Raw genomic sequence first — 27,497 nt, 5'->3', positions numbered from 1 at the left:
CAAAATAAGTAAAATAGATATCCATAATATTCACAATGAGAAAGAGATTGAAATAAAATATTTAAGGCTTATCTTTTATCGTATAAACATTTTAAAGAATTCCTTCACTTGGTACCCCGGGCATACTGTCGTGGGATCCCGGGGCGTATTAGGCCTGTAAGAACCCAGAATACTGATTCTCTGCACTATACAATCTTTCTCTATGCTTGTTATGCAATGGAGTTTTGTCCTTTCCTTTTACCTCTATAAGTCCTACGCAAGAACAACTATACAATGCACATATCTTCAAATAATTGTTAGTTTCTTAGATTATGATATATATATATTAATACATATACATATATGTAAATGAATTTCATGAGAATGATTCAGCCACGAGGATCCTGGCCCCAATTCTCACAGACTTAGTGCTTTTGCACAAGACTTGTGGAATTTGGAACTCAAGTCTAAGTGGCTTTGCTTGGGCAAAGGACTCAGCTTTTGGCTGAGTAAAAGGAAAAATTAACAAGCAAGAATATATGTATTGAGCAATAAGAAGCAGTAAAGGAAGATAATATAATAAAGAAATATGCAAAGTAATTGTTAGAAATCCTCAAATCAATATGAGATATTTCATTATTTTTCTTAATTGTGGATTACAAATGTGCTCACTAAGACGTGATACAAGGTTCAAATAAGCTCAAAAATTACAGATTTCGATGGCTATCTAAGCCTCTAAGACTTACAAAGTTTGAATCCTTTTGAATCCAAGTATGTGCTATAGTGGCTGTTTTTGGGATACCGGGAGACGTTCCTCTGTTTTTCTTAAATTTTACAGAGTTCTAATGGCTCTGTTATGATATTCTTCCTACTGAAAATCCCCCCCAACGTGGGTTTTCTTTTCCTTTTATAGTGTGTTTTCTAGGGCCCCGAGATACTAGTGATTTCTCTCTTTTGCCCCTCAGAGCTCATGCTGTGACAGTTGCCCAAGGGCTGGTCTCTTCCCTTTTTTCTCATAGTTTTCATCTTTTAGTGCTGTTTCTCTAAAAGTCACTTGCTAACTTTCCATTCCGGGCCGCCCTTGGGCAACTAGCCTTCAATCTCTCTTCTTTCAAGGTTTCTCACTTTTCAGACTCAGCTGTCGGTTGTCTTTCCTTGCTATCATTATTCCCAAATAGTTGGAATCTTTTACTGCTGGGTTGAAAGTTCCTTTCCAGTCGGTAAATTGATTAATTTAACTTCTCTCTTTCGGTAAATTTTGTCCTCGTACACCACCTTATATTCTGGATCTTCCTCAAGTCTTTGTACTTTGTTAACTTCTTCAGCTCTATATAGGTCATCATATTTAACTCTCCAATCTGACGTCTTTTTCTCATAATTAAGCGTCATAAGTGACAATACTGGGAATTGAAGTCTCTCTTGAGATGTCAACAGCATCGGATGGTCTCTCAAATGAATAAGTTTGCACCTTTAAAAAGTAAAAGGTAAAAATAATCAGAAAAGAAATTGACTTAGACATTGAAAACATAATTTTATGCACATAAGAAAAACTATTGTTTCAACATAAAATATTTCCATTCAAAAAAAGTTTTCAACTAAATTTTATGAGGAAAATAAGTTATTCTCAAGTGGAAGAAGAGTTCTAGTTGATTTTGTTTGGTTGAAAAATTTTACAACATGAAGATAAAAGATCACCATCTAAAAAAGAAATGCATTACCATTTTCTAAGATTTTATTGGTGTTTTCAATTAATCCTAAAAATGTTTTCGTTGACTATGATTTTCAGTGTACCAAATATTGAAAAATAAGAAAAATATTTTCAAGAAAATACTTTATACAAAGCCAAACGGGTTTAAACGTAAATGAGTACTTACATTTGCATTGTTTTCAAATGAGAGTAGAAATCGATCAACTCCTTATTGTTAGGATCATTTCCCAGTAAGTCTTCTAATAGATTTTGTAGTTGGTCCCTTAGCTTACTCACTCCAAGTTCATTTGAGATTCTCATCAATTTGGCACGACCATTAATAATAGCAATGTCTTGAATCTTTAGTTCTCCCATATATCTTTGATTCACTAATTGAATAACACCAGCAATAAGGTCCCTTCAAACATGAAATTAAAAAAAAAGTAATCAATAAATCATTATATCACATAATAATTTTACAAAGATCATGAAAATAAATTATAAGCTATTTTCATACCTTACAATGATCTTGTATTTCGTGGTACCTCTCTTAAGCTGTCTCAATCCCACATTAGCTGTGCTGCATTACCTAAGGATCCCGAGCCTCTGGGTATCCCAGCCCAGTTCTTTCACTGGATTTTGCTGGATTTTTTAATGGTCTTTTTGTTGGAAATCCGAACATAAATAGGGCCTTAATGTTGATTCTTCTTGCTGCTTGAATTGGGCCTTCTTTACTTTTCATGGAATAGGCTTTCTTGTGAAATTTTGGCCTTCAACAAACCCAAATTCACTCAATTATTAGTTAGGTTAAATGGATATCAATCCAATTAGACTCAATAATTATTAGGTTTTAACTAAAAACCCATTAAACTCCATTTAATCCAAAAATAACGTACCTAAATTCAACCCGCCCTTCTCATAAAAAAATTTAATTTCTCAATTTTAAAATCCGTTCATTTTCCTATCCTTTCTTGCCTTTTCTCGGAAACCACAAAGAAAATTTGTCATTTCCTTTTCCCTCACTTTCTTGGCAACCAAACAACAGCACTCAAATACTCTCTCTAAAAATCCAAAAAAATTCCCAGCAAAACAGAGCAAGTGTCTCAGAAAATCTCGATACATCATTTTATCTTCACCCTCAAGCTAAAATCTAAAACTCCTTTGTAAACCCATACCCATATCAAGCACTCTCTGAAATACTGTCAAAGAATTCATCGCTTGCATCGTCATCAAGCGTACCCACCTTCCCAACACCAATCAGTTCAGCCCGAAGGTCTCCCCTCTCTCTCGATTTCTTAATTTCTTCTTTATTTCAATTAATCTCTATCTCTTTGTCCTGTTTCAATGGCAATGGCAGACAAATCAGTGATACCCACCTCCCCAACACCAAATCCTCCGATGCAAGGGTGTAATGCATGCTAACATTACATTAACAACACGTCAAACTTCACCGACGACTTCGACGAAGCACTCAAGTCAGCTCTCGAGACTTACCAGAAAAACTTCAACCTCAACGTCACCGGCGAGCTCGACGATTTCACCGTACAGCAAATCGTAAGGCCCAGGTGCGGCGACGCCGACATTGTCAACGGTACCTCGACCATGAACTCGGGAAAATCGAACACCTCCTCCACGCGCTTCCACACTGTCTCTCACTACACGCTTTTTCCCAGCGAACGTCGCTGGCCTCAAAGCAAGCGCGACCTAACCTACGCGTTCAACCCAAATATCAACCTCTCCAACGAGGTTAAGAGCATGTTCGCTCTCGCCAGAGACACCATCGCTCAGCTCAGGGAGCGGTGGACTAAGCAAGAGCCTTTGAACTCTGATTCCAATGCTCTCACTAAGGTCAGTGGAAACTCAAAGCTGCTCCTTTTTCTTTGTTTTCTTTTTTTTTTTTTTTGTTATGCTGTGTTTGGTTGCTGAGAAAATGAGGGGAAAAAGAAGTGTGAAGTTTGGGAGAAAAATGAAAATTAACCCTGATTTTCAAACATTATAATTAGTAGGCTACGTTTTTAAATTATATTTTTTACTAGCATCTCAATTATTTAAGACTCGATTTTGGCCTATAAATCGAGTCTCGAAGACTCGATTTCCATGGATTGATCACATCTGATGTGGTATTTTTTTCCATGTGGCATCTACATGAAAATCGAGTCTCTAAGACTCGATTTATAAACCAAAAAAAAATTTCAGTCTCAAGTCTCTTAGTCATTCCCAAAAATACCAAAAAAAAAAAATTAAGAAATCCAAGAAACACAATAGCACAATCAGATCAGAGACACAACAATCACAGCACAATCAGATCAAAGAGAGAAAGATCTAGAGACCCAGATTAGATAGGAGGCAGCACGATCTGGGTCGTGCGACCCTGGGACGCGACGTGGGTCGGCTTGGGTCGACGGTTCCATCTCCATTTCTTCTTCTTCTCTCTCTCTTTCTTTCTGCGTTTTTGTTGTTTCTGCGTCTTCTGATCTGAGTGTGAATGATTGTAATTATAAAATAGGTTATAAATCGAGTCTTAAAGATTCGATTTCCATGTAGACGCCACGTGGAAAAAAGTATCACATCAGATGTGATCAACTCATGTAAATCGAGTCTCAAAAACTCGATTTATAGGCCCTAAATCTAGTCTTTAAGACTCGAAATGCTAATAAAAAATATAGTTTGAAGACGTGACCTATCAATTATAATGTTTGAAAATGAGGGTTAATTACCCTAAAATGTCGTGAAGTTTGACTCTTTTAAGAGTTATGTGTTTGTTGTCCTCTGTTTGGGTGCCAATGGAAGTGTTTATCTGAAAGTAGAAATAATTAACAATTGTCTGAATTTTTATTAATTGAATTTTTGTTTGTTTGGAGTTCTCTTTACCCTTTTGGTAATTTAATTTTGATAATTAGGTAATTTGGTGGGTTGGGATTTACCCATTATAATTGGGTTGGGTTAGGTTTGAGTTAGAAACAATTAGTTACATAGGTTTTAATGGGTGAATGGATTTCATATACCCAACCCAATTATGCCCACCCCAAATCACCCATTTGACACCCCTAGGCATCTTCTACTCTACATAAACAAAGTTCATTTGCAATGGATATTAGACTAGATTTTATTGATTTGATATTTGAGACATCCAAGATCCATCAAGTTGCCAATAGCAAGGGTTCAATCTGAAAAAATAATGTTCATTGTTTTCAGTAAATAATACCTGCTGTCACAATAACACAATCATAGGAAAAGATAGAACGAAAAAGAAAAGAAAAAATGTTTTCAGTAAATAATACCTGCTGTCACAATAACACAATCATAGGAAAAGATAGAAAGATAGGAAAAGATAGAAAGAAAAAGAAAAGAAAAAATGTAGTGACCAAAATGCCTGATTCTTTATTATGTAAGCTACAAGAACAACGGTTTGTGTGCATCTCATTCTGAGAACATCAATGGATATCAACCATGCACTTTTATTACAATCTATACTGAAAAGAATAATACAAAAATTTAGGGGGGAGAAGAATGGAAATAGGAATAGAGTCTATGTGAATGCCATTCATCAGTGTCTGTGCTTGCAGCTGCCTGCCATCAAGTCAATGCCCCATTCACCTACCCAAACATCCTGCTTCTTTAACAATCATATTCATTACATAGATTCCGCTGAGCTACCAGCTAATACGGAAGCATCGATACTCCCATTGCCACAGGACAGATCTATTCGCAATATTTGAGACGAAAAAATCATGATCTCCTCCAACTCCAAGACCTTAATCAAAAAATTGGCAATCCTTCCCTTGGTTCAGAAAATTATGAATATGAGATACAATGTCCACACTAGTAACAATAAAAGCAAGAAACTGAATGACCACCTCCAAAATATTGCAGATACTTGCTAGTCCGTTTTTTTTCCTAGATAAGTACTTGCTAGTCCAAATAAGAGAAAAGAGCAATAACAAAGACAAGCAAAATCTGACTACCAAGTACCACCACTACCAAAATCCCGGAGGTTCTGCTTTTCTACAAGTGGAAGAATCAGTTTAATTTTCTTAACAAAAAACAAGTAACATGAGAGAGAGAGAGAGAGAGAGAGAACAATGTGAGACAAGAATTGGTCACTACAAAGGCAAAAGCTGAAGCACAGTTATCATGGAAGAAACATCTAAACATAGATATGTTTGCTTTTCTAGTAATACAAATTGAAAATAAAATAGAAATAGTGTAACCCACTTATATCCAGCCATATCAGTTCATATACTTCCACCATCATTGTTCCATTTCCCATCTCCTTAATCACAGAATTTGTAATGTAATGACACCTGTCAATATGTAGTTCCTTTGTAAGTGTTGTAATGCCATCTCCAGACATTGAAAATATGCAAGGGAATAAGATCTGCCAAATTTATGCCATGTGGTGAAGAGAAGTATATCTTCTTTATGTTATGCACACACACAATAGTGAACATTTGTTTGCAGTCACAAAGGACATAAATCGGCAAAATATCACCATCACCTATAGTTGACATACATCCCCACTAATATATATATATATGATGATAGTAATAATAGTACAAAACATAACTTTTTTTTATTATTCAAATTTTACAAGTGGGGGAGGGGGGATTCGAACCCTGGTTCCCATAAAGATGACATGAGGCTCTTGGCAATTGTATAAAACTAAACTCAAGTGGAAACACATCATTGACAAAAAACTGAGGTCAGTGAAAGACTGAGCTGTTATGATCATGGTTAAAAAACAGCCTATAAACTTATTTGCTTTGGGTGGAGGGTGGAAGGTAGTTGCAACCACATAGCCTCCGTTTGGATTGAAATGAAAAATGAAAATTATTTTATTATTGAACTTATTTTTGCTACTATTCACAGGTCCCACCGCACTTTTTGATACTATTCATGAGTCTCACTGTACTATTTTAACTAACTTTTACCTTTACCTACAATACTTTCAGCAAAAAGTTTTCAGTTTCAGCAAAATAAACGGTTCTCAAACAGACCCATAATATCCTAGTAAAATTAAAACTGAATAGTAGGAGGGACAAACACTTGCCAGAAGGAAGAATAGATTTCCTTGCATGAAGAGTAAATGGAAAGAAAAAAAAAATTGCAAGTATTGGAATAATGGAAAAATTAGTGAAAGCAAATCACAAACTATATCCTAACTAAAAAAGACAACTTTTTTTTATAGATAATTACACATGCACCCGGTGGGTCTTGAAAGGTGCTATCTGAGCTAGAGTCATTGGACCAACTGAAAAGAACAGATCTATAAGGACTAAGTACATTTGATCTGTTTCATGGGAATCCAGAGTGTTTCAATACCAAAAAGAAATGTAAATTTTGATACAAAAAGAAAGAAAATATAGATGTACCTCTTACATATCTATGCAGCAAAACTGCTTAAGAAATACAAAATTTTGTCTCCTTATCCAAGCATTAATCTACTCAACAGATGCAATGACAAACCAATACCCCTTCCTGCAATTCATGTACAAGTCAGATAAATAAGCATAAATTGAACAACCCAATGAGTAATCAAAAGTAGAAGTTCAACTATATCTTGCAAAAAGTTAAAAAACTTTGCAAACCTTGGTCAAGGTAATTAATTCACATGTGGTGAACACCCAGATCCCAACAGCAGCAGAAGGAGGCCCTAAAAGTAAGACCTACACAGAATCAAACTTAACATTATAAACTGAAAAGAAGAGGACTAAAACAGGAGCTCCTCCGATATACCATGTTGATGAAATGAAATTTTACATACCTGCAGACTCATACTATTTCTTTAACAAGGAAAGCCAGCAGGGTCAGTTAAAACAAGGTGCATGCATGACAATTCTGCAAACAATATAGGAAACCCTCCACAAAAACTTGGATTTCCATTCCATCAAATTTTGATAAATGATAAAAAGAAAAGGGAAGGTGAGGGGAGGGGGAGTACTTAGACAGAAAATTGACCAGCATCACTATATCAGTATTCAGCCTTCTCAAAATGGTTGCTCTTGGAATGGTTGCCTAAACCGTTTCCAATCTCTACAAATATTTTACCCTCAAACCCCGAATCAATGGAGCCAAAAGAATATATATAACTGAACTAATACATAAACTCTGAATTGTGTTGCCGAACAAGAGTTCCATGCCTCTTTTCCCAACCCTTGAAACTTAGGGGTGAGCATGCCTTGCCCTTATCCATGTCAAGAACTAGCTGAACATTCAAAAATACATTACAAAATTTGCTAATCAATCTCACTTTGTACACATGTACAGAGGGGTAACGAACTCTCGGGGACCTGCTTCTTTGCAGGTTTCCATGGGCAGGTCTATGTAGGCATCTTTTACCCATTTCTTTTCCTGATGCCTGCTCACTAGGGGAAACAAAACTGGAAGAAAAAATAAACATTATATGTACAGGGTTGACTTAGTCTCTAGCACCACTGAAATCTGAACGACTTATGGCCTCCATTGCAAGCCGAACCAGACGTATTAGTTCCTCTACATCTTGGAAGCTGAAATCAATGACCCTCTTAACAGAAGTAACACAATCCTTATTTTGTGCCTCTTCTAGGATTACATTGGCAGCTGCAAAAGCATTCTGGGATTTTCTAGAGGCCTCCATTGCAAAATTTACATCCTGTGTCTGCAAAAGAATCAAGCAGTAATTTTTACCCTCCTATGCCAAATATAGCCACAAAGGACAAGATATGCACACAAAGCTAATATAAGCCTACTACAAGTTTACAAATAAAAAAGTTATAGACCACATTAGATTGGACTGTCAAGAATCAAATGTCCAGATATGGAAAACCAGACTAAAGGATTTGGATGACAAAAATACTCCTGAAATTTCAAAAACATGACAGCCTATGCCAAATCCTTTCATGCAATAATATGTTCACTTTACATTTAAACCCCCATTAACACAATCCGTTTGGTACAAGGCATGTACCACAAGGCAAGTGGTAGACCATTCTTATTCACCTTCCCAACACTTCAATCATAGATCCCTGGGCTTTTCTATGCTTCCCTCTATTAAGATAATTCCTCCCGCATCATATGTTACAGGAAATCAAGACTCCAGAACACACAATGACTAAACCCTTGATCAATTAATTGCTTAACAAGTTATATGATATAAGGCAGAGATTGTAGAGAAGATTAAATCAACTTACAAAGTCAAGTAGACGAACAAAATTAGGGCGGTTTCGAGAAACAATGACCTGGTTTCCAGCAACATTATAACCAGTACCCTTGGATAAATTACCCTTATCCACTGTTGCTTGATTGTTTAAGTTATCGACATCTGAAGCAGAAGATGATGGAGATTCACCTAAATAAATGATTTGAGAAAAAGTGTTACATCGGTGATTTTCTTAACCCAAAAAATAATTACATCATTGATGACATCAATTTCAGAAACACAGTGCATCCTTTTACTTGATTCAGTTACCCACAGACCATAAAAGTTTTCAACATTTTGTTTTATAAGTTTAAAAGTTTTCAACATTTAAAATAAGAAAAATTGACATTCTTTGGCAGAAGAAAAGCTACACCACTTCATAGCAGAAGAATGACTAGACAACATCTAAATAAAGAAATGCACACAACTTCGAAAGAAGTTGACAACTTATTGTAAAAACATAAGAACAGAAACAAGCCTGAATGTATAGCTGCACCATGACCAACTTCTATTACCTTGAGGAACCACCTGTAAAGTTGCTTGCAACTCATGCCGATCTCTATTTGTACTAGAATTTTTGCAATAAACCACCCTCATGTATGCCACCTCCAAGCATTTGAAGGCCAAAGCAGCAGCTGCCATCTCTTGGCGACTTTCATATTCATGAGCACAGTGCCTGTGGAAATATAGGGTTCAGCACATGTTAGACCTTAAGAATAGTAGAGTGCAGTAAAATCGTACTTATTATGGGGTTGCACCCATTTTGCTTTTGCAAGAAACTTTCTTGCTAAGAAAAATGTTAAAGCAACCACCTCTAAAAGGCAATGACACCTAACTGAGCTATTATGGTCAGTCAATGGAAATCAATCAAAAACTAATCACCAAAGGCTGAACATTGACCATAACAGTCATTGTCACACACATGGCCAAGCCAAGACAAAGCCAAATAATAGGCTGCTGGTTGCCAGGTTTGTCCAATGTTTTAGACTACAAATGCACTGTCAGAATGTGATCTCCTCAGGCTTGGCTTGAACAATTAACAAGCTCAAGCCAGTCCAAGTAGCTCAGTCCATCTTCTAGTGTCTACAAAGAAGCTTTTGAAACGTGACCTGCTCATGCTTGTCTTGGAAATTTAATAAGGTCAAGCCAGTGCAAGTAGCTCAGTTAGTCTACATTCCAGGTCAGGGAAAAAAAATGTCTACCACATCAAAAAAACATTTGCAAGTCATTCAAAATATTTTGGGACAGACTTCTGGACCAAAGAAAAATAGAGAAGAAATAGTCAAATAGATGACTCAGACATCCTGATAAAGGAGAATCAAAAAGATTCTTGTAAAATGTTTATTTATCATTAAATTTCTTTGCTCCACCATCAAATTCTTGCTTAACAACACCTGATTATAATGGATACCAAAAAGGTAACGCTGTATTTAAGATATGCCTCACTTGAATTGATAGCAAATTATCAACAACAATCAACAAGCTAATTCGTTAGCTATCGAAAAAAAAAAATCAACAAGCTAATTCATAAGAAAGAAAGGTATTTAAGACAGTCTAATTACATCGGACTCCTACTATATATAAAAGCGGAGTCCAAAGAAGCAATGTTTTTCTTCAAAATTGAAAATTTTCACCTACTCGCACAATTTAGCTGCAGTGCCATACGCTTGAATTGGAGTCATCTCCCCATGTCTACCACTATCGCTACCACAAGTTTCTGTAAGTGAAGCTCCATGAAGATACTTTAAGGCAGCTTGGAAATAAGCCTCATTACTTTCGAAAACAAAGCAAGAGCTCTACAAAAGATATTGAATCCATACCAAGAATTAGAATAACAGGAAACACAAAAATATCATAGAAACAGAAGGTAAACAATTAATAAGGGTAACAGATGTACCTTAAGACGATCTGCAGTGTCTCTAAGATCTTTGGCTCCTTTCAGGGTATTGCTAGCAATCTGGCTGGAGGAAATTGTTCTCACAGGACTTGAAGCATTGAGATCTCTGACCCCTTGTCTTTCAGTTACAACATGCCGCAAACTGTTGTTAACTCCATTGGTTTTATCAACATTCCCATTCCCAGAATGTTTTAATGCCTTTGACACATCACTAGGTGCATCAATAGGACGTCCATCTAGCACACCTCCTTTCTGGTGCCCTAGTCCAGGTCCACAACCAATGGATACTTTTTCTTGTTTACCTTCACCATCAGAACGTGAGAACAACTTTAATTTCCCATTTCTTGGCTCTATTTGTATTAGATTAGCTTTATTTTCACCCTCAAAATCTTGAATCAGGCTCTGCTGGGGACCAAGCTTCCCATTTCTGCTACTTGGAGCACCCAATTTCATATCTGAATCATCGTGCTCTTTTTGCTTTAACTTGCTTTCCTTTCGACTCTCACTTGACCATTGTCCCACAGGATCCGCCCTACTGGCATGATTCTTCTCTTCCTTGCTGAATCTAATGCTAGAATTCTTAGGAAAACTGTGTTTAGCATCGGCCACTATTTCATGACCAGGAACTCGGAGATTAGGGTCAATCTCTGAGTCAGTGCTCTGGTTCTTCTTTGTATACTTATTAACTGGATCAGAAATGTTCATTGTATCTCTATCAAACTCAGACTTGGATCTTCTGCTCTTGTCCCTAGATTCCAAAGAGCTATCCTTACCAGATTTTTGCAGAACAGCATGTTCATGGTGGTTCTTCTTAACTCTATCTTCATCATAGATATGTTCTTGGACATGCAGATCGCCAGGGAACTGGACATTTTGCACAACACTGTAAACATCACCATTAAGCATATGGGTATTCCCAACTTCAGAAGAAGGTTTTAATTTAACACCGAATTTGTGACTAGCATCTCCATCTGTACCATACGCTTGTGTAGAAAATTTACGAGATTTAGGATGAATCACTGTCCCAGACAAATTAACCTCAGCATTAATGTTGCATCTTCTAGAATCATCCATCACAGGGAGATCACTAGTCATAGTATCACCTTTCTCTACAATGTTTCCTCCCACCAATGTAAACTTGTCTAAATTAGAGGCCTTCAAAGGAGAAGACGAAACAGATTCCACTGGTGAACCTTTCACTTCTTCAATGTTGGCCCTAGTTTTACGGGATCCTGAAACCTTTGAAGAGCTTGAGGTTGCTGTACCAGATACCAAATCTCTTCTCAGTGAATCTACAACATCCACATTCTGTTTAGATGAAATCTTCTTTTTATGTTTCCTGGGTTGTTGCTCGTCATTTCTCCTGACTTCTTCCATGCTGTCAACGGGATGATCTCTGCTGGACAAGATAATCTTTGACAGCCTACCTCTTTTATTTGACTTATCATCATCATCATTAGTGCTGGACTCCTTCAGCTCGGTCTTTGAATCCCTGAACTTCTTTTGCTTCCTGAATCCACTTTCACTACTTTCCTCTTTCTCGTATACCCCACCATCATGCGCAGTATTTTGAAACATCTCGACCTGACTCTTGTTATCCTCCCAGTTATTTGATTTCCTTTTCTTCAAAGAACCATCCTTTGTACTAAACTTTCTCATATCCAAGGACCCCCCATCTGACATGATCTGAGCTTGGTCTCCCAGTTTCTTAACAGAAACTATTACCTTGTCCTTTACATCAAATTTTGAGTCCTCAGATAAACAGTATTCATCATATTTTCGCATATCCTTCCCACTTCCCTTAGTTGGCAAAACAGCACTTGAACTGATACGCACCCTCACAAGGTCCATTTCAGAAGTCTGATGCTTATCAGAATAGTACAAATCCTCTGTCTTGGACTTCTTAGAGGTTCCACGTCCATGTTCATCAGCCTCTCTCTTGCTTTTCATTTTTATTTGTTTTGCATCACCTGCAGATATTTGATGACCCACAAGAACGCACAAACAAACACACAGTTACCTACTTTCCCAAGAAGTCAATCAGCCACATAAAATTATTTCTTAAGTAAAATACATACCTCCATTAATTGAGCTTTTTATATTAGGCATGTCCTTTTCCACAACCAAGTTGTGTAATCTACTCAAATGTTGAGAACTAGATTTCTTCATTGGAATTGATTCTGCATGACGCTGGTTCATGTCATTTAAGCTCCTGCTTTTTGCAGATTCTTGTAGCTGTTTCTTTGTAGAATTAGAGATCTGAAAGGGGCCACCACTGGTTCCTGCATTTGCTATTTCCTTAGAACTATGTTTCTTCTTTCCTCGATTAAAAATGTCATGGGAACTGGAATTCAGGTGATTCTGATCAAGATGTTGGACATTGCCTGAGGATACCCCCACTGCAGTTCCACTGACATGATTTTGTGGGTTATTCTGACTCTCAGGAACCGGTAATTGATACAATGCACGAAGGGCTTTCGTTGTCTCATCCTCACTGATGTCACAACGATTCATACCAGGCCTGTTAAAACAATGCAATAGCATAATGAGAAGTCACCAATATTTATATATACTCATACTTTGTACACACGCAAAGAAAGAGAGAACACAATGAACAAAGAGTACGAGCATTGCACTCACAACCTCATTTAGTTTTCAGCTGAAGTAATGCCTAAATCCTACATTGATTTAACTGAACATGTTGATTTATTCAGCAATGTGGAACTCCAAAAGGAGAAAGCAAACTTACAGCCAATTTAGCATGCTACACAACCATTTATCAGGGAGTTGGTCTGGCTTTGTACCAATGGGTAGAAGCCTCCATGTCTGACAACGGTCACACTGTACCCAATCTTCTTCTATAACTACAGGAGCTGCCATTGGAGGTGCCATCTCAGAACCGAGTCCATTTTCCATAATAGGAGGACATGCAATTGTAGCATCTTTTATAGAAGCCCCTGATATTGACTTCTTATCAACTTTCTTACCACTTAATCTTCCCTTTGGTTTATCCATGAATGCATTCCTTTGCATTTCAACAGCACCAAGGTTAGCATCCTTCAGCCTATCCTCAGAAGGCCTCCCCAGTGGATCCATTTGATTATCTTTCTGTTCCAAGTTTGTTACCAACAATGACTCTCTACGATCATCTCTGCCTTTATTCTCCTTCTGTGGCTTTATTTTTTGAGTTTTACTATTACTGTCAGTAACAACATAACTAGTACTCTTCTTATCATTTGGTTCTGCAGTTGCACCAAACCTCGAGCTTTCATTTGTTGAAACAGCGACTGCCTTGCCATTATTTTGTGTCCCCTTTGACTTATTTTTGCGCTCAAAGGACGGCTTTTCCAGTTTACAAGGAACATTTGTTTCATCATCTTCATAAGATGTAGCTTTCCAACCAACCTTCTCTTTTTGAGGATTTAGATCTTCCTTACATTTGGACTCATCAGAGTAGCCTTTTAGGGAGGAAGAAGTTTTCTGACCATTGCCATTGTCCTTGCACTCAGTTAAAACATCCTTGTGGGAGTTTACAGCTATGTTTTCACTGACATTTTCCACTAAAATATTCCTAGGATTTCTCTTATCACTCTTACCACAGTCTTGGCCTGATACTGATTCCGAAGACTCCTCTTTCACTATTTCAGAGGAAAGTAATCTACCTTTCCCACCATCGTTGCAGCCTTCCCTGAAAACTTCAGATGCCCCACCAGCATCTTTTATAGAGTTGCGAGCATCACATACCAACTTGGAAACTGGTGTGCATTTCAAGTCACCAGACATAAATTCCTTGCCTTCTGTGGTTTCATTTACTGATATTTTCTTCCCTTGTAATGTCAGGTCATTCTCAGAATCTGCACCATTCCCATGCTTCAATTCTACCCGCCTATCCTTTTTCCCCACAAGTTTCGTTTTCTTTGCCTTTAACAATTTCCCATTTTCCATCATTGATGCTGACTCATCTACTAACATGGCAGAGTGCTCTTGATGACCACTGAGGGATGGCAAGGGTTTACTGACACTAGAATGTTTTTCCTTTCTCATCAAATAAAGCAGACTGTCATTAAGAGGTGATATCAGTCTACCGCCAGGGATGGGGAAGGAAGTCATAACCTGTTTTTAACACAGACAAAAAAAATCAAATGTAAGAAGGTTTTGTTCCATCTAGTGGCAAAGAAACAGATTATTCAGAAAATGCCGAACAAACCATTACCTGAATAATGCTAGTGGGAGACCTATCAGTGGTCTCTTGAGAAATGGGTGATGTCCCTTGACTGTCCACTGGGCTGTCTTCTGGTGATGAAGATGGGGAGTCATCAAGTCCAAGACCACTATAAATTGCTGCATTCTTCCGTTCCGAGTTGTCACAACCCATTTTTATTCGAACCTTCAGTGTTCTTTGGTCAGTCAGATTGCCTGATGGCTCTGATCTGCTTGAAACTTCATCCTTCAAGGTACTCTTAACAGCAACTTGGATTTGCTTGATGGAAGCATCTGCTGAAGGAACGGTTGAATTGTGCAACATGTGGGCCCCGCAGGAAGAAGTCCCAATTTTCAAAGATGGGGTAGTAGTAGAGGGAGCTTTCAAATTCTGAGAGGCACCCTGTATGGTAACATAACCCACAGAGCTCAAATAAACTAGAATTCCCCAAGCTGGCAAGATTTCAGCCAAATATATCTCTTTCCTACCAAATGATCTTTTATGTTAAAAGAAATTGTCCATATACCTCAATGGGTAAATTGTTAGGAGATCTAGGCTGATTGTGGTTTCTTTGTGGAGTCTTTGGATGAGACCAAACAGAAGGAGAGCGTTCATAGGTAGGTAAAAATGAACCGTACCCTCCAAATTTCGCCCCTGCCAAATTAAGCAAAGTTCCATATTATTAATTTCAATGCACAAAGAATGCGCTTATCTCTGTGTTCCACAACTCGCTACCAGGTCACTTACCCAAATTCTCAGCAGACACCCCGCCTTCAAATTCTTTTTGAAAGTGGCCAAGAACATTTTGAAGCTTCTCATCCTTTATGAAAATAAAGTAAACTCTTACAAGTGTCATTTACATACAAACTATAACAAAATATCAAGAAATTTATCTATGAAATATCCATAATGAGTTACTAAAATAGCAGCCATCAAAAAGGCCAACACATTAGAATTGCGGGAAAAGTTAAAGACTGTTCAACAGGTTTTGAAATGGTTCCACTTGTTTAAAGGAAATTTGCACTAATGGTCAACTTGGTAGTATAACCAAACTTCTATTAATCATTCTTTCAGTGCACAAAAGATGATATAATCAACTAAAGCAAGTCTTAAAATTTTATTTAGAGGTTTGAATTCTTTCTTTAAAAAGATAAAAGGTCCCTCAAATATATCTCCAACCAGAACAGGTTAATGATCAGCATAATAGCAAAGAAGTTTGGCCTGGTTCTAAACTCTAATCACCAAAATTTCTAGGAATATAACCTACAGGCTCCCCACAATTGGTTATAACAAATTTGCTGCACGTTATCGGCCATATAATGCAAGCAATCCATCAAGGAGCACTTCCTCACTGATTTGATGAAGCACAAGTCGATTTATCCTCCAAGACATTTTATCCTTATTTGACCCCTCACGACTACAAGTAACGCATTGAGGTTTCCCATAAACAATATAAAATAAAAACAAGATTCCAAAATATGAACCTAAAATCGTCGCTAACCAGTGCAATGCAACTAGTTTAGGTTTATATTATTGTTCTTCACATGTGATGTGATTTGACCATCCTTTGTGTGTGTGTTTGTGTGTGTTTGATTCCCATGAAATTTAAAAGCTCAAAAATTAAACTCCCTTCATTTTCCTACAGTTTCTGGTGAATTCTAAACCAAATTAAAAAATTTAATCACCACAACACAAATGGAAGCTCAAATCAACACATTCACGCATAAAACTAAATTCAATTTCTTCAACAATCACAATTAAATCAAACTCCAAAAAATAATTAAGAGAAAAATAAACAAACAATCATAATAATTAGAACAATTATCTAATGCAAACAGCAAAGAAACCCTTACAATGTAAGACAGACAGGTGAGATCGATGTCAGGGTCAATGTTATTGTTGTTGTAATACGAAGCCTCGCCTTCTTCAAGCTCTGTATTATTCTCTTCCATCTCCTCCACCACCACCAAACCCTAACCCTAACCCTAACCCTAACCCTAGCCCCAAAACCCTAGCCCTCCCTCCTCCTCCCTAAAGTCCAACATCACCAAATCTCTTCGCAAACACCACCAACAATAATCAAAGCTCCCAATCCCAACTCTGACTCCGACCCCACCAAATCACTAACCCTCATTGACAGCGAGATCGATCGGACGGTGCAGATTGATCGGACCCGATCAGCGCCGACTCGGGTTGACTCGGACCGGGAAAAAAAAAAAATCGATTTCTCTCACAAAACAGCAAGAGAAAGAAAAACAAAAAAATATAGATTTTGTGTTTTTCGGTCTTTGGTTTTTATTATTATTTTAAAAAAAAAATTCAAATTTTTTTTCTTCTATTTTTTCCTTATTTAATTTTTTTTCTGTTTTTAGAGGAAACTTTTATTTCTAATTTTCTAAGAGTCCGTTTTAGGAAGTAAAACTCTGTGTGTGAGCTTTTGCTATAGCCAGAGAGATCAAAGTAAAAAAGTACTCTTTATATTTTTTGTGCTTATATTACTGCGTGTTGATGGCGCGTGCAGTTTAAGCGCGTGGATATGTGAATGTGTTTTTTTATATTTTATCTTTGGGAGTGGAGGAGGAGACAGAGTAGCTAAGAAAACGGCGCCGTCTGGTATGTTAAGTAAAGGTGTTTGGTGGTTTTGTAAAACAACAAGTTTTGTTTGGTTTTGTCTAACCTTTGTATAACGAAAGACGATGTGGCAACTTCTTCGTGTCCGTTAGAAAAGCTGTGTTTGGACATGTGTAATTCCATATGCGTGACATGGTTTTTTTAGAGCTACCTAGATTTTCCGTTTGTTTGTCGAGAAAGTCAAAGTGAAAAAACTCAAAGAAAAGTGATAACGATTGAAGATGAGTTTTGTTGTGGTGGACAACCTGTTGCGATCCTCTACAGCAAAACTCTTTTCCTTTTTCTTTTTTTTTTTTTGTCTTTCGTGGGTTTTGCTGCCCCCCACTCATTTCTCCCTGGCTTCTTACTCTTCACATTAATATTTGACATGACAAATCGACTCATGAGCACGACATGAACACGATATAGTTTTTTGTGGGTTAGTGTCAAAAATGAGCAGACACTTTTAAAACAACTAATAAATTGATCAATTTTGTGTTGACTTACTTAACTTGTAAATCAACTCAAAATTACTTGATTAATATAAAAATTGTCATTTTCCTCTAAAATATATTTGAATTCTAAAGATAATTAAGTTAAAAGAACTTTAATGATTATGTTGATAAAATTTTCTTTGAAACTCTGAAGTCTTTGACCTTTTTACCCTAAACAAAGAAAGAAACTCATTTTTTTTACTTCACTTTTCTTAATTGCATATTTAACAGGTTGAAATGGATCGTGTTGTGTCATCCCACCTAATCAATAAATTGTGTTAGGATTAAGGGGAGTTTGACATGATTATTAAATAGGTTACGTTAGGGTTGAGCCATATTTTCAAATGCTCATACCTTGACATGACACGTGCACGAACATAGTTCACTAACACGAATTGTCACCTAATCACCTTGACACAATAGACAAATTTAAATATAAATTCGTCCTTTTTCTTCACACACCCATACCAGGTTGTCAGGAGAAGTTTTTGTTGGTAGTTGATTCTTTTTAATAGCCACTACAGTTTCATGCTCAAACTGAAACAGATGCTGTGGTTTTGGTGATCCCATTAGCCTATTTCAGAATTGATTACTTACTCACCATTGAAGGTGAGTAGTTGAGTGCCAAATGCTTGCTTTCATCTCATCTAATTTAGTTGGGAATAATTTCCTAAGTTCAATTCCGGTCATACTAACCTGAAGTATACAATGGTTCTACAATTTTCACTATTTTAAAGTTCTTGGGGTGCCAAATTAAGGAAATAAAACATTATAGTCACATCTAAATAGAATCTTCATGATTGATTATATATATATATCCCCATTACCTTATCAAGTAAATGATGTAATAATATTAGGCAACATTTTCTTATCACTTATCGGTTTATGAATAATCATAACTGAAGTCGCACATTATGAGTCTATTTGAGATCTGCTTATTTTGCTGGAAGCTTGAAACTGAAAATTTTTTATTGAAAGTACTGTAAATAAAAGTAAAAATTAGCTGAAATAGTACAGTATGACCCATAAATAGTACAAAAAATTGTAATAAGGCCTATAAATAGTAGCAAAGATAAACTAAATAGTAAAATAAGCTAGCAAATTTCATCCATGCCAAATGCACACTATTTATGAAAATACATTATGATAATTTTAGAGAAAAAAAAGTTATACATACATAATGATAACATAAAATTTGTGGGAAAGAGAATCTATTGTAGAAACGCATTCTTTTCTTGCGTGAGGGAATAAATATCATAATGGAACATGGAATGCGTTTTCTTCAGAGTACTTATAGACTTATAGTTATATATACCTCATTCCTGCCTATTTATGTCGTGCTCAAAGATTTCAAGAGAATCCATGTGAATGCAAGCCTTTTTTTAATTTTTCCTTTGATATTCCACTAGGATTATGTGATTTTCAATGTTTTTTCATCACCAACTACATTTGATGTCAACTGCAGAACTAACAGGCAACCATGCAATAATGTTAATACGAACAAACTTCTTTAATGTGGAAATTATTTCCCTCTTCTTTAATGTTAATAAGTAGAGTGCTGTTGGCTTCTCAAAAAAAAAAAAAAAGTAGAGTGTTGTTGAAGGCACTTTCCCATAACTAGGGGCCCATAAAATTACTTATGAGCAAAGCCCATAAGGCCCAACACCAATCAATTAAGAATTTTCGGTCCCACTTATTTTTGTATTTCTATTTGTTATGTGAACCAAGCCCACATGTGATGATGTGAAAGGAAGAACCCAAGTAAAGAAAAACTTAGGAGATATTGAATAGAGGGCAAAAGAGTCATTCCGCATTGGTTTGTGCTCACCGAAAGATCTCTCTATCGCGCTTGGAGCGCTTGTGAGACCAATGAGCCCATACTTGATGCAATGTGCAATACATAGTTAATCGTGGAAGAATCAAACAATCGCTGAACAAGAATGCATGCATTCTCTCACCCAATAAAGGATTCAATCAGCATTTAAGGTGTATTTGTTTGGAAGTGAATAGGGTGGATGAAAAACTTTGGAGATAAAATGAAAATGAAACTTTTGTGGAGTGTGTTTGGTTGGATAGGGATGAAAGAAAGTAAATAGTAGGGCCCGAATGTTTTCCCCCTAGGCCTACTAAAAAGTTTTCTCCCCAAAATGAGGAGAAAACTGAAGGGAAAAAATGAAGCTACTTAATGGACGAAAATGCCCATGTGCACTTGCACATGGGCTTCATCAGTAGCCTTTACTTCTTCTTTTTTTCTTTTTTTTTTTTCTTTTTTTGTCTTCATTTCATCTCGTTGCTTTGTTTAACTTTTTTCTTCTTCTTCTTCTTCATTTTGTCTAGTTGCTTTGTTTACTTTTTTTTCTTTTTTTTTCCTTCATCCATTTGCACATACACAATTTGAAACATTTGTCGTGGCCTTTGGCCAACAAACTACTTGAAATTTAGGAAAATTCAATAACAACCATCCTCCTTTTAAGTATATTCACTACTCAAAGAAAACATGTGCTAATATTTAACAAATACAATAGATTTCCCTCTCGTTCAAAAGATTTTTCTAGTAATTCCAAAAAATCTATATCATAGAGGGGGATCTTAAAACAAAGGGGGCCATACCATAGGAGATCCATAGAGATACAAAAAATTACTTTTGCAATCAAGTATTTCTTACATTTATACATATTTACACTGCCCTACATTTTTTTCCAACACGTTCAAAAAATGGCTCAATACATTTCCATGAGTTTCTGAATGTACTAGTAGCAGTGGCGGCTCCATGAATTTTGTTTAGAGGTCATTGAAAAATTTTAATAAAAAAAGAACTTGAATATATCGAGTTACTGAAAAAAAAAATTAATAAATAAAGTTTTACAATTTCCTTCTACAAGTTTTCAAATTTTGAATTGTTATATGATAGTTCATTATGAGTATCTATTGCCAATATAGGTAACTATGATCCTATGACCATTTTATTTTGTTAAGTTTATCTAAAATTTTTAATTTTATGCAGTTTTTATTATCTATTTGTTATTGTTTTTATAAAAAATATTTTACACTAAATGACTAAACTAAACTCATTGGCTTTGTATTAATTATTGACACACACAACCACACTCATTCGTACATAAAATTATACATTACATGTCTACTTAACCAATCAAATGTTTGGACAATCACGAACTTTACGATTTTTTTTTCTTAAATTTTACTAACTTTATAACAAAAAGTTATTATAACATGATAACAATCCACACACTTATAACAAATCATCTTTATTTTCTAATTATTAAATTATATAAATTTATATTATATTTATATTGTACACATAAACATCCACACACATCATAATTCACATAAATAACATTATAACAAAAAGTAATGCACACAATCAATATTAGACACACTCACACACATAATATAAATTTATAAAAAAGAGTGACACTTACTCTTTACTCTAAGAGTTGAAAATACTTGTAATAAAGGAGTGCAAAATTTAAGTTAGGATGTGAAAAAATATTTTTAAGAATAAATTAAAGTATTAAACCAACAAAAAAAAAAAAAAATTTGTAGGGTATAGGGCCCAAAATAATGTATTGGACATTGGGCCTTGTCCGAAGACACTAACAAGTCCGAGGAGGAGAATACGACTTAGATGGTCCACATTATAAGTCTCATCAGTGGGGGACAAAGGGAAGAAGGTTTGAGGAGGAACTCCTCCTCGGACACGGCAATTGCAGACCAGGTGTGTACTCTAGCAATTGAGATGCGCTCCCTGAACACGTGAAAGGGAAGAAAACTCAAAATATCTAAGGAAAAGCTGCCACCACCACATTAAATACACTACAGCTATTTTTTCTGGCCACAATAATATGGAGAAGACCCCTGAATAGTGCTGCCTTGGCTGCCACAACTCACAGAGGGCTGAAAGGGGTGTCTGATGGGATGGGTACTTAAGTGGGGATTCAGATGATCAACAAGTGTAAGATCCAGATAATCAGAAAAAAGTTATATGATGTAGAAGAGCTCCCACGAGGAAGAGAGGCAGAAAAAAGAGTGAGAGAGAATACTGTAGCATGCTAAACAATTTTAATATTGTGATCTGTATGCGCCAAATTCTGGTCTCCTCGGACCGAATGTCTATTGGCAATAATGGCTTTTATTTGTGTTCGATTGATTTTTAACTCCATGCTAGCCGTTGCCAAACTCATCTAGACCTAGTTCTTTGACCCATACTCTACGAAATTCATTGTATTGGGTTTATTAGATCAGGATTCCATACGTTTGGGCTTGGGTTTCAAATCTTGCCCCTACAATCGGCGCCGTCTATGGGAAGAACTTGTATGCTAGTGAGTGCAACAGTTAAACATGGAAGGATCAGGTCTACACCAGGAAAACCCGCGCCAGGCAAGTCCCTAATGAACATAACCCATGGGATCTCAACGACAGGGTAATTCCCCTGACCATGAACTTGAACGAAATCAGGAAGACGAAAGAAATATAGAGGGCAGTGTGCATTGTCACCCAGACGAACAGAAGCCCTTCTCAAGTGGGCAGTCGCATATCCCAAAGACAAAACAACCATCGAGCCATGCAGAAAGAGATAGACGACTTGAAAAAGAGACTGTGCCTTGCACAACGAAGGCGGTCCCCTTTAGCTCCGACATATCCTCTAATGATGAAGAGGACAACAATTACAGGTGGAGATTAAGAACACCCCCAAGTGAGACCTTCTCTTATGAAGACGAGCACCGCCGTAGACGAAAGCACAAGGGACCATCCAGTAAGGGCCTGGGTAATGATGCCATGAACAAAACCCTGAATCAGGTCTCTAAGTCACCCTTCATGTCATGCCCCAAACCCCAAAGGGTCCAAAGCATGAGAAATACATCCCAAGAGTACTTGTGGATTTTTTTCCTTTTGGCAAATCAAGCTATAGGAGATCTATTTTCCATTCTTTTCCATAGGATAAGAATATATAACCATACTAAAATCTCCCCATTACAAGTCAAAGCTCTATAACACATTTATGAACAATAACTAAAAATCATGTGCCTCCACATAATACATGAATATATTACAAAACTTTGATTAAATTACACAAAGCCACAATCTTATCAAGAATAAGGACCTTAATATCGAGTCTAGGCCTACCACACCAAAGGCTAACAAACCTCAAGCAACCCGCCTCCAATAGAATTAATTAAGGTCTCATTGAACATGACAAGATCGAGTCACCAACTATTTACAGCAGAAGTCTCCAAATTTAACATAGTACTCTAATCATCACCAAAGAATTAAGCTCCATACCCAAGGTATAGCTATTAAATCTGAAAAACTGTTAAAGGATGGGATGAGCTAACGCCCAGTAAGTAGCATAATTAAAGGGGGTGGGGGAAATGCAAGTTTCATCTTCAATAATAATATGACAAGAATGATTAAATAATGAAACACAGTTTCTCAAAGTAAATACCATGAAACTATATACTATAATCTGTGAGCACCAACAATATAATTTCCAAAACCATAATATTTAACGTAAGGTAAATTATCACAAATGTACCAAACTACCACATAGACCGGTCAGGGGATCCACCCATTCACAACTGGCATGATATTGTCCTCTCTGGTATGCAAACTCTTGGCCCCATGGACAGTAACCTCACCCATACCCTCAAGGTTTTTCTCTCCCCCCATGGCCAGCAGAGAGAGCGCGCCAAATAGGACCTCTCTTGCATATGGTCTCTTGACCCCATGGGTAGCAGCCTCACCCACACACAATCAAGGAACCTCTTCCCCCCATGGACAACAGGGAAGAACGCGTCATCCAAAGTGAAAGGGCACTGACCTGGATTTGATTCCATTGTCACAAAGACTACGAAAACCAAATCGGGTGATCGTCGGGAAATCATACATGGCATGGTGTCAAAACCATATAAATCTCACAGGTATACATTTCCTTTCAAAAACATAGTTTATAACCAGGTAGTTTCAGAAAAACCTTAAATAATCTAACTTTCACAAAGTTTGTAAGGTTTTCAACTTCATTCTTGTCAAATGATTTTCTAACAATTTCCCACATAACAAGACAAGATAAGCATCTTTAAATTTTCTAATATACCATAAAATCTAAGAATTCCTTATCAAAGATTAAATAAAAGATACTCAATTTTTCCATATCAACAATTCATGTATTTCCCAAATGCAATACCAAATATGATGCATTTTCATATATAATCATATAAATATATATATATATCTACGTTAAGGTTACGACACAATAATTTTTAGGAAAATATAGTTTCCATAGGTAGTTTCCAAAAGCATGTCTAACCCAAAAACAACATTTATGCAACATGATTATTTTTCAAAATCCCATTAAAAAGCTACTTACCTCGCAACCTCAAAATCCTAATTCTCCAAGCTCCAAGGAGATTAGCTAGAACCTAAATAATATCAAGTAAACCTATCACAATAAGTATAGAGCTTAAAATTGTATCTAGTTTCAATTTAGGAATTGCCAAATAAGCACTTAATTAGGCAAGCCTAGTATTTAACCTCATCAATAATAATATATTCCACTTCCAAAGTTTCTCAACAAATAGATTCATAAGGCATAAACTCCAATTTATAAAGTTAACCCATTTAATATCATCTCCAACATTATGACTAGCTTCCATAAAATTTACGCTACATCATTAAGAGACCCATGAAAGCAAAAATCAATATATCCTCCAAGACAAGAAATTTAGAACTTCAACTAATTCCAAATAAACCCAATGGCAATGGAAAAATTAAATTTACCAACCATCACATGTTGTAACTTAAAACCCCTAAATTTTCCACCATAAATAAACCTTAGGTAGTCATCATTAACACAAACCATATACCCACTCATCAAATAATTCCACCAATGCAAAACCCATACTTATAAACACATAAAGATCACTTATAATGCTCATAAATCACATGGGTATCATTATTAAAGTTTAGATAAAAATAACCTCAAACAAAAGTGCAAAACCCACCAAAAAGATGAGAAATTTTTACCTCAAAAAGATATGAAGGTGTTTATGGGTTCACAACAATTTTCTGTTGATCTTGCCGGAAAAATAATGGTAGAGATGTTGATTTGGAGTGGGTACCGTGGGAGAGGATGAGGGAGTATGAGAGAAATATTTGTGTTGTGTTTAGAGGAAATGAAAAAAAGAAAGAGAACAATTGAAGCAAGTGAGCCAGCCAAAGAGTGAAGAGATAAGTGAATGAGTGGTGGGGAAGGGGGTTAGGTGGGGCACGTGGGAACCCAAAATCTGATCTTGACTTTTACTTTTTCTTTTTTTTTGCTGACTAGGACATTACACTTCACACGCAAGATAGAAGGGGCTAGATTACCTCGACATTTCCATCAACCTACGTTCACCGTTTATAATGGTCGAACGGACCCCGTGGAGCATGTGAGCCAGTTCAATCAAAGAATGGCCATCCATTCTCAAAACGAAATTTTGATGTGCAAGGTTTTCCTGTCCAGCTTAGGACCTGTGACGATGAGGTGGTTCAATAGCTTGAAAATGGACTCCATAGATTCCTACAAGCAGCTCACCCAAGCTTTTGGTTCTCGTTTCATTATGAACAGCAGGGTTCCTCTACCTCTAAGTTCATTATTGTCATTATCCATGCATGAGGGAGAAACTTTAAAAGCATATTCGAACAGATATTGGGAAATGTACAACGAGATGGACGACAACTATGACGACGTCGCCATCAGTACGTTTAAAAGTGGTCTCCCGACCGAGCATGGTTTGAGGAAATCCTTGACTAGTAAGCCTGTTACCAACGTTCATCAACTTATGGACTGAATTGACAAATACAAAAGAGTGGAAGAGGACCAACTGTAAGGGAAAGGAAAGGAGAAGATCATCCCTCAAAAGAGGAATGATTTCAGGTCGGAACGATACAACAATAACCCTCCGAGGAGAGATTTCGCAAGACTACGGACATACTACCGAAGACTGCAAGAACCTATGGAACCACTTGGATCAGTTGGTCCGAGAAGGGAAATTGAGGCACCTTTTACATCCTTCCAGTGGTCATCCAAGTTAGACAAACCAAGAATCCCGGAGAGACATATCTTTAAGACCTCCCATGGACACGATAAATGTCATCCTTGTCGCTCCAAGAAGAATCGGCTCTTTTCCCTCCAGAGTAATGTCTGTGGCTCGGTTCTCCACCAAGGACAACGATCGGGAGTCTAAAAAGTCCAGGAAGGGAGCCTCACCTGTGCTGGGATTCTCGGACAAGGATAAGATCGAAACCATCCAACCCCACAATGATGCTCTGGTAGTTACACTCAGGATTGGGGGGTTTGATGTGAAGAGAGTACTGGTAGACCAGGGTAGTGCTGTGGAAGTAATGTACCCTGACCTGTACAGGGGGCTGAACCTAAAGCCTGAAGACCGAACGTCGTATGATTCCCCTTTAGTGAGTTTCGAAAGGAAAATCGTTACACCAAGGGACCAGATCAGATTGCCCATACAGACCGGTTCGGACGTGGTGGAGGTGGATTTCATTGTGGTCGACGCCTATTCGCCTTACACAGCTATAATGGCTAGACCTTGACTCCATGCATTGGGAGCCATTTCTTCTACACTTCACCAGAAGGTAAAATACCCGTCGAAAGGCCGAGTCGAGGAGATTGTGGGAAATCAGGCCATGGCCAGACAGTGCATGGTGGCTGCCATCTCACGCCAGTTCAATGCAGAGTCCTCGACCTCTATTAGAAAGGACTTATAGCAATCAGCCACCTCGGCAATACCCGTTGATGAGCCAACCGAGGAGGTGAAATGCGAAAATCTAGAAAGGGTGATTGTTGACGCTGATCCAGAGAAATTCTTTCAAGTTGGCTCAAAACTACCCCTCTGAGAGAAAGAAGAACTGATTGGGTTTCTTAGAAAAAATGTGGACGTGTTTGCATGGGACGCCTACGAGGCCCCAGGGATTGATACGAGCTTCATTTACCACCACCTAAACGTTAACCCATCCGCCATTCCCAAAAAGCAACCACCCTGATACCCGTCAAAAGAGCATGCCAACGCTGTTAGGGATGAAGTAACAAAACTCAAAAAGGCAAAGGCTATCAAAGAAGTCTTCTACCCCGAGTGGTTGGCCAATACAGTAGTGGTAAAAAAGAAGAGTGGGAAGTGGTGAGTTTGCGTAGATTTCACAGACTTGAACAGGGCGTGCCCAAAAAAATCCGTTCCCAATGTCTCGAATAGACCAGTTGGTGGATGCAACTATAGGCCATCCTCAAATGAGCTTCTTGGATGGCTTTCAGGGTTATCATCAAATACCACTAGCCCCGGGTGATCAAGAAAAAACGGCATTCATGACTCCTATTGGAAACTACCACTACAAAGTGATGTCTTTCGGTTTGAAGAATGCAGGGTCTACCTACCAAAGGATGA

The 27,497-nt window shown here is 37.2% G+C and overlaps 2 protein-coding genes and 1 long non-coding RNA gene across 9 annotated transcripts; 1 reads left to right on the top strand and 2 right to left on the bottom strand.

Annotated features, from left to right (window-relative positions):
- Positions 1-5,022: 5,022 nt before the first annotated feature.
- LOC115994999 lies at positions 5,023-17,220 on the bottom strand. Of its 7 annotated transcripts, none has more exons than XM_031119387.1 (15): positions 16,795-17,220; positions 15,689-15,761; positions 15,468-15,595; positions 14,954-15,343; positions 13,490-14,853; positions 12,819-13,261; positions 10,741-12,710; positions 10,482-10,639; positions 9,359-9,519; positions 8,836-8,993; positions 7,431-8,303; positions 7,255-7,332; positions 7,039-7,144; positions 5,882-5,970; positions 5,023-5,447 (listed from the first exon to the last, which is right to left on the bottom strand). In XM_031119387.1, the coding sequence occupies exons 1-11, from the start codon at positions 16,891-16,893 to the stop codon at positions 8,085-8,087; spliced, it is 5,163 nt and encodes a 1,720-aa protein (XP_030975247.1). In that variant the 5' UTR covers positions 16,894-17,220; the 3' UTR covers positions 5,023-5,447; positions 5,882-5,970; positions 7,039-7,144; positions 7,255-7,332; positions 7,431-8,084. The 7 variants fall into 7 exon arrangements, with proteins under 7 accessions (XP_030975247.1, XP_030975249.1, XP_030975250.1 ...); XM_031119389.1 differs by having other exon boundaries at positions 5,023-5,442; XM_031119390.1 differs by having other exon boundaries at positions 5,023-5,420.
- Positions 17,221-23,061: 5,841 nt separating this feature from the next.
- Positions 23,062-25,267, bottom strand: LOC115950969. Its single transcript, XR_004083166.1, has 3 exons — positions 25,087-25,267; positions 24,431-24,482; positions 23,062-23,374 (listed from the first exon to the last, which is right to left on the bottom strand). It is a non-coding gene; the product is annotated as an uncharacterized LOC115950969 (long non-coding RNA).
- Positions 25,268-26,241: 974 nt separating this feature from the next.
- Positions 26,242-26,652, top strand: LOC115949769. The gene has a single exon (XM_031067050.1). The coding sequence runs from the start codon at positions 26,242-26,244 to the stop codon at positions 26,650-26,652; it is 411 nt and encodes a 136-aa protein (XP_030922910.1).
- The last annotated feature ends 845 nt before the right edge of the window (positions 26,653-27,497 follow it).

Source organism: Quercus lobata, chromosome 6 (genome assembly GCF_001633185.2).
Source record: "Quercus lobata isolate SW786 chromosome 6, ValleyOak3.0 Primary Assembly, whole genome shotgun sequence".
NCBI lineage: Eukaryota > Viridiplantae > Streptophyta > Magnoliopsida > Fagales > Fagaceae > Quercus > Quercus lobata.
Note: the sequence above shows the minus strand (reverse complement) of the source record. Positions and strands in the feature narration are given on the sequence as shown.